General features: G+C 61.0%; 2 protein-coding genes across 2 annotated transcripts in view; both read left to right on the forward strand.

The window, feature by feature from the left end:
• Positions 1-2,474, forward strand: part of TMEM185A (transmembrane protein 185A) — a 35,950-nt gene extending 33,476 nt beyond the window's left edge. Inside the window, exon 7 of the mRNA XM_057718633.1 lies at positions 835-2,474. Coding sequence (XP_057574616.1) covers positions 835-1,079 — 245 coding nt within the window. The 3' untranslated portion in view covers positions 1,080-2,474. The remainder of the gene's footprint in view (positions 1-834) is intronic.
• Positions 2,475-2,658: 184 nt separating this feature from the next.
• Positions 2,659-6,445, forward strand: HSFX2 (heat shock transcription factor family, X-linked 2). The gene is made up of 2 exons (XM_057718941.1): positions 2,659-4,815; positions 5,750-6,445. Exons 1-2 carry the CDS (start codon positions 4,249-4,251, stop codon positions 6,443-6,445), a joined length of 1,263 nt encoding a protein of 420 aa, XP_057574924.1. The 5' UTR covers positions 2,659-4,248.
• Positions 6,446-10,439: the final 3,994 nt, after the last annotated feature.

The following is a 10,439-nucleotide window of genomic DNA, read 5'->3' on the forward strand; positions in this document are numbered from 1 at the left end:
CATGCTCCCGGGGTCTGTTTCCTCCTCGCTCTCACCAGCATCACCCCTGACGTCACCAAGTCTTGTCAGCGGTGCCTGGCTTCTCTCTCCCTCTCCACCTGCATGCTGTGATACCCTGTGCTGAAGTGCTCTTGGGTGAGGGCCCCTCCTCACTAGACTTTGAGCTCCTTTGCATGTAGCCCCAGATTACACCCTTCTGGGAAGCTAATGTGACAGTGGGTAGTGCCCCAGGAGAGCCAGCACTGACGGTTTAGTGGTACCCAGACAGGAAGAGGGGGCCTTGGAGAAGGAATTTTGAGGTGACTCTGTGAGCTTGGGCCGCCTCCAGGCCTGTACCAACACATGCCTGCCGTCTTCCCAGACTCCAGAGGGTGACAGAAATCCTCTTCTTGGGTGACATTCTTTGTCGCACATGAGTTTCTCCTGAGCTGGGAAGATTGGAGGATGTTGGCATCATCTAGATGCTGCAGGTATTTGAGACTCGCTAGAACAGTGGTTCTCAAACTAGAGGACCCATCAGAATCCCTGGACTGTCCCTCCCATCGCCCACAGTTTCTGTTTCAGGAGGTCTGGACTGGGGCCCGAGATCGCATCCCTAACAGGCCCTGGGGCGACATCAGGCTGCTGCCAGTCTGGGAGCCCCACCTGCAGGGTCACAAAGCTGCAGGGCTTCCTTCTTGCCCTTCGTTGGTATTGAGCCCTTGCTCAGGCTTCCTTCCTAAGACATCAGGATAAAGCACTACGTGGTACAAGGAAAACCTGATTCAGGGGGAAAAAGTAACCTGAAATTCAGTGGAGGCTAGTGTTTGAGAAAGTACATTTCTTCCTTTCCAGGGTGGTTTGGGATTCGCAAGGATTTCTGTCAGTTCCTGCTTGAAATCTGCCCATTTTTGAGAGAATACGGAAACATTTCCTACGACCTCCACCATGAAGGTAATGAGGAAACTGAAGAAACGCCAGTTCCAGAACCTCCTAAGATTGCTCCTATGTTTCGAAAGAAGACCAGGGTGGTTATCACCCAGAGCCCTGGAAAATATGTCCTCCCACCTCCCAAATTAAATATCGAAATGCCAGATTAGACAGCCCCTCCTGGGGCGGGTCGTGGGTGGACCTGGCCCGCACTCTCCCGCCTCCCTCTGCGTCTCCGTTCACCTCCTCCCCCCGCCCTGCCCCCGAACTGGAGCTGGAGCTGGGTCTCCAGGGACTTCCATCTCATGCCTTGTCTGCACTCAATGCCTACCAGTGACTCACCGTGATGGGACATGCGGGTGGCAGGCACCTGGAACACGCAGTGTGGTGTGGGGCGCGGGCCCGCGGCTGTGGATCTGATGGAGGGAGCGTGTGGAGAGGGAAGAGCGATGTGCCCCGGGCAGGTGCCTATGGAGCTGGCTCAGACCCATTCGGGATGGCTGAGTAGGCCTGAGAAGGCATGGCTACACGGCAGGTTTTCAAAGTGTGAAAATTCCCATCAAAAGTGTTATTGAAAAAAGTATTTTTGAACCAGGCCGGCCTGGCCATGTGGCTCAGCGTCCCCTGCTGTGACGTGGGCAGGGGGGCTGTGAGCAGGCCTCGGGCCCTGCGTGTGCCCATGCCGCCTTGACTGGCCGTGCTCCTGCCGTGGACGTTGTTTCTCTCTGGGCTTTTACTGGCCCCCTTGGTGAGCCCTTTCTAATGGAGTGACTCCGTGCCTGTATAGTATTTATACAAATATTTTAGCATTGTAACATACCGTGTTAAATCCTAGTTCTGTACAGTATATTCTGTTAAAGTATTTTTTTACAAGCATGTACTGGAGACATACATGTTCTGTCGCAGAAGTAGAAGCCAGTGACAGCCCTGTCCCGCTCACTGGAGGCCGCCCCTTCCTGGGACATTGCCTTTTCCCCTCCAATTTCTCCATGTACAGAGTAGCTGCTCCTACCAGAAGGGCCACTGTAAGGAAGAAGCGGTTTGTGCTTTTCCTGACATGCTAGAAAGTCTGACTTGCAGAAAACCATAAAGCACAACTGGAAACTGGAACACTGGGGAAGGGGGCCGAGACTAGGAACGGCCCACAGAGTGTGTGCGTTGAGGTCCGGGGCTTTTTGTCCACCCCAATGATGGCCCCGTGCTTTTGGCTTAGAAAGAAAGACCACCGCTCCAGGAGCCAGGGCTACAGCTGTGAGTCAGAGGGAAGAAAGCAGCTGCGATGGGAACAAGTAGGCCATGAGTAAAAGAAGGAAAAAAGGAGCTCCGGCATGCTCACGCGGGAGCAGGGTGGAGGGGGAGGGGGCAGCTGCTACCTTCTCTAAACTGGGCTGCGCTGACATCCACTGTGCCCGCCGCTCCACCCTGGTGCCAGCCTGAAGCAAGCCTGTGCTGTCTGCAGGGGGACACTTGGAATGGTGTCACCTTTCCTGCTTGGTGTGTAACAAATGTAGCCTGATCCACTCTTTTTGCCCCCTTTAGCTGTTCAATAAACAGGTTTCTCATTTTCCACATGCACATCAAGGGTCTTGCTTTAGATGTGCTCCATGACACTGGAAGTCCTCTCAGGCAGCAAGGAAGGGAACCTCGAGCTGCCACCAGCAACCGAGGGGAGCGGGGCATAGGGGGAGTAGGGTGGGGTTGAGCATCTCTCAGGAGTCTCCAGGGGCAGCCAGAACATGTGGTACAGAGAGGGAACAAGGGGGGGCGGGGCTCAGGGATTCTGCTCTCGGTTGGGGAGCACCCTGCCACCATCCTCACAGCTGAGGAGGCGCCTGACAATGTTCACAGCTCCCGACACTCTAAGATGGAACTCGGTTTTCCAGTGGTCCCGAGGCATTGCTGGCTCACATTGGCGCCGAGTGGGGCTTGTGTCTACATGAAACACTCGGCAGTTTCTCTCCAGCTCGCCCTAGCTGTCTCTAGAGACACTTAACTCAGCTGGCGTTTCAGCCCACCGTTTGCAAGAATCGACAAGGAAGCCCACCCCTTGCGGGTGCTGGATGGCTTCCTGCAGGTAGCCAAGGGCCACCGGTGGATCCTTGCTTAAGCTCCTTTGATTAAGACTTGCTGTGAGACAGCAGCCTCCTCCGTAACCACGGTAGCTGTGAGTTAGGTGCCGGGCACCTTGCCACCTGCCGTAGGTCCCCGAGTCCTCAGGAGCCCGCGAAGCACGTGCTCCTACGATTACCCGTGTGGGGAAGCGGAGGCTCTGAAGGGAGGAGCCGGGCAGCTGGGCATCAGCAGGGCAGAGGAGCCGGCCTCGGCATCTCCTCGCAGAGCCCTCGCTTTCATCCACTGGGCCGGGCGCCGGGAACCCAGGGTGGTGACGTATTGGGTTTGGAGGCATTTCGGGTTCGTGGAAAGCTCGGGAAGATCCTCGAGCCCATGACCAGAGTGGGGTGGGGGCATCCGTGGAGGTGGCCGCGCATGTGGCAAAAGTGTGCCGGAGGAGCTACCGTGCGTGGCCACCTCTTTGATGCCGGGGCACCAGGCCGCAGGGCAGGATGGCAGCGCTCACGGCCCGGGCACCAACCCGGACGGGGGCCCCAAGGATGGTGGCGGTCAGAGGATAGTGAGCTGCGCTGTGGGTGAAGGCCCAGGGCGACCACCCATCCCGAGTGCCCAGGACACCCGGCTCGCAGAGCGGGGCTGGCCTGGGGGTCACACGTGCAGGTTGAGGAGCCGCCGGGGACGGCGGCCTGTCCTTCTCCTCTGTCCTCAGGAGCTCACCCATTGCCTCTGCAGCCCCTACCCTGGGCCTCCTTGGACCAATGGCAGGGCCTGCAGAGGGTCTGTTGGAGGACCAGCTGCCCGGCTTGTGAAGCTGCAGAGAGGACGGGGTGGCCGAGCCCTGGCCTGTGGAGCCCCGTCCTGGACGTTGCTCGTGCTTCAACGCACGGGTGCTGTGCAGGGCCCTGAAGGCCAGTGGACACAGAGGAGGAGCTCTGAGCCCGTGGGTCCCACATGCGCCTGTGCGCGTCTGCCTGGCCCGGGGCTCCAGGACCAGAAGGCCGTGCGTGGTTTGCACGTGTGCTCGGCATGAGATTTTTTGCACCGGTGCACGAGTGTCATCCTGCCCCCTGCGATGACGGGCGTGGAGCGGAAGGCTGACATGCCAACGGGCCAGCCCTTTATTAGGTCACTTGATGGCTGGCCTGTGATGTCACCACCGAGCAACCGGAACCCTTTGTGGGGGGCCGAGCGCAGGGTGAGCCCAGGGAGCAGCCGGCCGCACTGCGCTGTCCCGTTTCCCTGAAGGAGGGACACACCACCCTCCGCATGGCTGCGGACGAGAAGGGACCCGTGACGGGCTGGCCGCCCAGCTTCAGGAAGGCACCTCTCCCTCCCGACGCAGGGGCTCTGGCCCTTGGCTTGGGGACCTGTGGCCCCCTGGCAGACCCTCCTCTCGATCTGGCCCAGCCAGTGCCCATGCCCGCAGGGCTGCCCGACTTTGGGATGCCGCTTAAAGAAGCCACTTCCCAGGATCTGACCGAAGAGCCTTTGTGCAAAAGGCCGTGCCACATCTGTGAGCCCCTGCCTTGGGGGGGAGGCCGCCTCCTCTCTGTCCCCTTTCCCAGGAAGCTGTGGACAATCGTCAACAGTGATCACTTTACATCTGTTGGGTGGGACCCAGACGGGACTTGCATAGGCATCAACGAGCAGCTCTTTCAAAAGGAGGTTCTGGACAGGGACGGCCCGGAAAAGGTGTTTGTGACGGGCCGTATGAAGAGCTTCGTCCGACAGCTTAATCTCTATGGATTCAGCAAATTGCGCCAGGACAAACACGCAGACATCGGCCTGAGCAACTTCTTCAGTGGGGAGAGGCCCATCTACATGCTGGGCAAGGTAATGGGGGCCGGGGGTGGGGTGGGGGTTGGGACTGGGGTGAGGGGACAGACCTTTCCAGAAGTGGCGGTGCTGGGCCCGGGGGGTGGGGGATGCCAACCCCAGGGCTGCCTGGGACAGCGGGAGGCGCGTGCCGGGAGGGCCTTGTTTGAAGTCGGTGCTTGGGGAGCAGCGTGCTGGGGGGCTGGCTGGGCTGCACGCTGTGTGGGGAAGCTGTCACCAGGAGATCCTGAGCGTTCTCAGCACAAGGAAGTCACGTCTCTTCCTTCCCGTTCTCCCTTTGGTGTGTCCGCGTGAGATGCTGGGTGTGAGCTGAACGCACTGTTGTGACCCTGTCGCAAGACACGGGGGCAAGGCGTCCCCCCGTATGCCTGACGCGTGGGCCCTTACACTGGGGAGCAAGATGACACTGCTGAAACGCTGGGCTTCCTGTCCTCCTGCGGGGGACAAATGGCCCAGCAGGGAGGGGAGGTTTGTGTGCCCCCTTGACCCCCATAGCTCCAGAGTGTAACTTAAGTGGGGACCCAGGTCCTTTCCGGGGAAGCAGCGGTGTCCCCGGACTGGCCCTGGGAACTGCTGGCCGGGGGCGACTCTGTGGCCACCCGACACTTGCACAGAAAGCTGCCGCACCTCCTTGCTGTGCACCATCTGCACAGGCCAGGTCCCCTTTCCTGGCCTTGTAAACGTGTATCAATTGTCCACTTTTAGTCATTTTCCAAGGGTGAACAGCGATGGTGAGGCGATGGTGAGTCTCGAGGATGTAAAAGCTGGGGCGCAGCTTCCTGCTGGGACCAGGACCCCCTTTCTCCAAAGAGCCTCGGGACTGCTGGGGGAGGGCGCCCAGGGCCCCAGCCCGGGGGTGGTTGCGGGTTGCGCTCAACCCCTTTGTGACTCAGAGTTTCCTTTTCTCTCTCAATCTCGACCTCACGTACAGTTCTACAGGTGCCCCCTGTTTAAGAGAGACTGCCCGCAGCTCCTGGAGAGGATGAAGAGGAGAGTGGGCGTGAAATCTGCATCCCGGACGCTGGAGGGCCAGCTGGCCGCCCTGGGGTACCCCCTGGCGCCCACCACCTCGGAGCCTCCGGACGGCCTCGCACCCTCTCCTGCGGACACCCGGGGGACTCCAAGACACCCGGGATGCCACCATGCCTCGCCCCTGGCCGGGACTGACTCTGCCCACCCTGCGCCTCCCGGGATGGCAGCCGAGCCCCCCGCGATGGATGCCAACGCCTGGCAGCCCGAGGGCGTGCGAGCTCATGGCCCTCCAGCCCCTGTCCTGGCAGAGGTGGCCCTGCCTGATGAGGTGCCCTGGCTCTGCTTCACCTGGCCTCCCTCCCAGGTGACTTTGCCTGGGCCCGTGCTGGCCTTGGCTGCCGCGCCCCCCCGGCTCCTCGGCCCGCCCCCCAGGCAGCTGCCAGCAGCCGTGCTGCTGCCTGTGTACCGCCACTGGACGCCCCTCGTGGCCGCCGGGCCCGCCGCCCCCCTGGCCTTGATCCCTCAGCCCCCAAGCCCCTTCTGCTGCCACCCGGGAAGCTGCTGTTTCCCCAGAGCACCCGGTCCCTCCGGGCGGGCCCCCAGAGGACCCGGAGCCGGCAGCCTCTGTGCACAGATAGGGGCGGGCACGCACTGAGCACCCTGCAGGGCAATAAAGAGCACGCGGACGTGAGCGTTTCCCGCCCCACACACGTGGTCAGCGCCTCCCCTCTGTCCCGGGTCTGGCCGAGCAGTTGTGGCCCCTTGGGTATCTGCTTGCACGGGAAAGAGAGAGAGAGAGAGAGAGAACAGCCCTCCCCCGGCACAGTGTGGGCACCTAGTAGGCCCCCGGGGAAGCCCCTGACATGCTCTGCATCCACCCACTAAAAAGCCCCTTCACGGGCTGGACAAGGACAAGAGCCTGGCATCCGCAGCTTCTCAGTCACGGGGACGCTGTGTCCAGCAGGGTCTTCCTTTGACACATGAGAAGAGGCCAGGTGTCCCCTGGTGGGAGGCGTGAAAAGAGCCCTTGCTGTCCTGAGACGCACAGGTGTGGCGGTGGGGTCCCTGCCAGAGGCCCGTGGGTGTTCAGCTGGGGATGCTCGCTGGTGTCTGGACAGCAGCATTGAGGTTTGGCTTTCACTGCAGGACCTGCATCTGGTGACATGATCTTGGTTCTCTTTTCTTTCCTTTTTGAGCTAAACACTTCACGGGTGTCATGCTCCACCACCCTCTGGTCCCTGGGGTGTCGAGCTTATAACGCGAGCTCTTGTGTACGAGCCTCTTCTTTTTTTTTAATATTTATCTATTTATTTATTTATTTATTTTATTGGTTGTGTTGGGTCTTTGGTGCTGCACACGGGCTTTCTCTAGTTGTGGCGAGCGGGGGCTACTCTTCATTGTGGTGCACAGGCTCCTCTTTGTGGTGGCCTCGCTTATAGTGTTACACAGCCTCTAGGCGCATAGTCTTCAGTAGTTGCAGCACATGGGCTCACTCATTGTGGCTCACGGACCCTAGAGCGCAGGCTCAATAGTTGTGGCACACGAGCTTAGTTGCTCCGCGGCATGTGGTATCTTCCTGGGGCAGGGGTCCAACCTGTGTCCCCTGCGTTGGCAGGCGGGTTCTTAACCACTGCGCCACCTAGGGGGTCCTGCACGAGCCTCTTTAAAGAGTCTTTGTCCTCATGAGCTTAGGAAATCAACCTCCACAGTCATCCCATAAAGGTCAGAGCCCCGAGGTCAGGGGGAGGAGAGGGTGCACACACCACCCACCAGAACTGGAAGACTGGGGACTCCCTCCTTGGCCCTTTGATGGCAGGTAGATGCCCCTGAGAAGGGACACCGGGCAGTGTGGGACAGGAGGGCTGTCACCCCGAGCACTGATCTGCAGGTGACGCCGACCCAGGCTGCTCACTTACAACCTGAGGCTCACAAATGCACGCTCAGCCCCTTTCTAAGGTTCCCTGACTGGGGAATGCCTTCGCTTTTAAGAAGCAGGTTTCTTTCCTCTTTGGCGAGGACTTCCGTAGGCCTCCTGACCTTGAACCACAGGGAGACACTGCTGTTTAAAAACCACTTTCCCCTAAACCTCAGCTCGTGTGGGGCTTGCTTTCGTGCAAATCCACAGAGAACGGCGAGGTGTGCAGATTGTAATATCAAGTTCCCTGCTTTTCACAAAGGGCACCTCTTTATGTGCAAAACCTAGGCCGCCTAACACCCGCAAGAGGCCAGTGCCATACCTGGCTCCTACCACTGAGTCCTTTCTAGATGTGAACCTGATGCCTTCGGACTGACATTGGCTGAGCTCCCGTCCTCCCGGCTGGGCAGAGGCAGAAGCCTGGGCTCACGCGGGATAAAGGAAGCGAGAATGGCCTTCCAGGGCTGGCCCGTGACATCCATGTAGAGTCTCTGAACCACTCGTGCCCGGGCCCCCAGAGGAGAGGCCAGGCTGGTCCAGAGCCCTGGGTTTACTTCTGTTCCCAGGGCGTCACAGGTGACAGTGTCTAGGAAAGTGAAAACGCGATTCAGCCAGAAAGAGTGGCACAGACTGAGAGAAGGCTGCGTCCCAAGTGCTCCAGACTATGTAAGGGTGAGGCTGGATGCAGAAGCGGGCAGAGCCGGGTGCCGTGGCGATCCGTGGGGCTCACTTCCCACCAGCTTTGCCCGAGCCCGCTTCAGCCCAGTGGTCAGCTCGGGTCCTCGGTGGCCCCTTCGCCTCCCCTGCGCTCCCTTGCCCTGTCCCTTCGCAGGGGAAGGCGCCTGTGACCAAACAGGGACGGCGGGGAGGGTGGCCGCGTCCGATGTCCGGTGGGCAGAAAGGAAGGACACAGCTAAACAGCCTGCAGTGCCCAGGACACCCCCGTGCAAAGAGTGACCATGACCTCAGAGCCGCTGTGCAGGGACCTCGGGCCCTCAGCTCTCTGCCGACTTCCTCATCCTGCTCCACTGGAACCTTCCGCCAGGCCTCAACTTTCACAGCAGGATAGAGAGAAAAGCATTCCTTCTCCCTTCCCAACGTCAAGTAGAATGGAAGGGTTTGGACAGACATGATGCCGGGCCGGGTCACCCTGGGATAGGTTCAGGTAAGCATGGGGATGGAATCAATGTCACTCATGGGAGTCCCTTCAGGGCGGTATCTGGGCTCTTCAATGCAGGCTGACAGGATTGGAACGTCTGTCTGCAAGGCCCGGCAGCAGTCAGGAAACACAGAATTGCAGGCCGCCAGGAGGCATTTGTCTCTTTGTTCTCAGCTGGATTTCTTACATTCTTAACGTCCTGAATTCTTAGTTCTTTCGCTAAATGTGAAGTGTGAGCTTACAGAAAACAGTGTCAGGCATGTGGGCCCACGCGGGCTTCGCGTGTGGTGAGCGAGGCTGGCGGTGCTTGGAGAGCGGGCCCTGAGCGGGAGGAGACTGCTGTGGGCTCCCTGGGCCCCTCCATGAGGAAGGGCCCCGGGCTGCATCCGGCGCTGCACACCGGCGGGGGAGGCCGAGGACAGGCCACACAGGGCCTCGAGCCGGGCCGCCAGGTGCAGAGCGGCCCTGGGAACCTCCGACACGGGAGGCCGGGGTTCACGGCCCAGCGACGCCTCCCCCAGGCCCGGCTCTGAGGTCCCGGGCCGGGGGCTCCCAGGGGCCATGTGCAACGCCCCCGAGGAGGAGCCTCCTCTCCTGGTGACCCCCGAGCCGCGCTCAGGCAGCACCCCGACCTCTGTGCTGCCGCTGAGATGCGGGGGGGAGCCGGGGTGCCCGGGCCCACAGCGGGGGTGGGTTGGGCCGCAGGGGAGTCTCAGCCCCCAGCTCCCACGGGAGCCCCTGTGGACGGCGCTGGGCCGCCACATGCCCCCCTCCCAGATGTCTCTCCTTCCTGGAGGGACGCGTCGGGCAAGCGGGGGCTTGGAACCCGGCCACTCACATGTCCTTGTGCCCCTGAGACCCCCTCCCGCCACCCGAGACGCCCTCCCGCCACGCTGTGGACAAGGGCCAGGGAGCGAGTCCCTGCAGAGCAGCGGGGAGAGAGCACCCAGGGGACCGCCCCGCATCCTCCCCAGAGCGTGGGAGTAGGAGGCCACTCAGGGCGCGCGAGGCCCCCTCCAGGGCGGGCGGGTCCCTGCGCATGGCGCCTTCGGCGAGTGTTGACTGCCCTCCTCTGCTTCCTTCCTCCTCACCCGGCTGCCTGTGGCGAGAGCCCGGGGAGCCCCCGCGCAGGCGAAAGGCACCGCTGAGCCGAGCCAGGAGCATCCTCCCCAGGACAGACAAGGGTGCCTGGGCCGAGCCGTCCTGGGCCTGGGCCAGCGCAAGGGGTCGGTCTGGACTCTTCCCCCGGGGCTCCCGTCTGTGGTGGCCTTTCTTCTCCGCTGAATGGGCAGACATCAATAACAGAAGGAAATGTGGGAAATGTGCGAATAGAAGGAAAGTGAGCAGTGCATTCCTAGGTACCCACAGTAGTCTGCGCGGATGCCCAATCCTACACCGCAGGTTGAGGGGCTGAAACAACAGCCGCTGACTCTCCCAGTTCTGGGGACTGGGCGTCCCAGAGCCAGGGCCCGGCAGGGGTGGGTTCTACTGAGGCCTCCCTCCTTGGCTGCAGGTGGCCGTGCTCTGGCCGCACCCACACAGGGTCACCCCCTCCATGCATGGCCCCCCACCCCG

Source organism: Hippopotamus amphibius, chromosome X (assembly GCF_030028045.1).
Source record: "Hippopotamus amphibius kiboko isolate mHipAmp2 chromosome X, mHipAmp2.hap2, whole genome shotgun sequence".
In the NCBI taxonomy this organism is placed as follows: Eukaryota; Metazoa; Chordata; class Mammalia; order Artiodactyla; family Hippopotamidae; genus Hippopotamus; species Hippopotamus amphibius.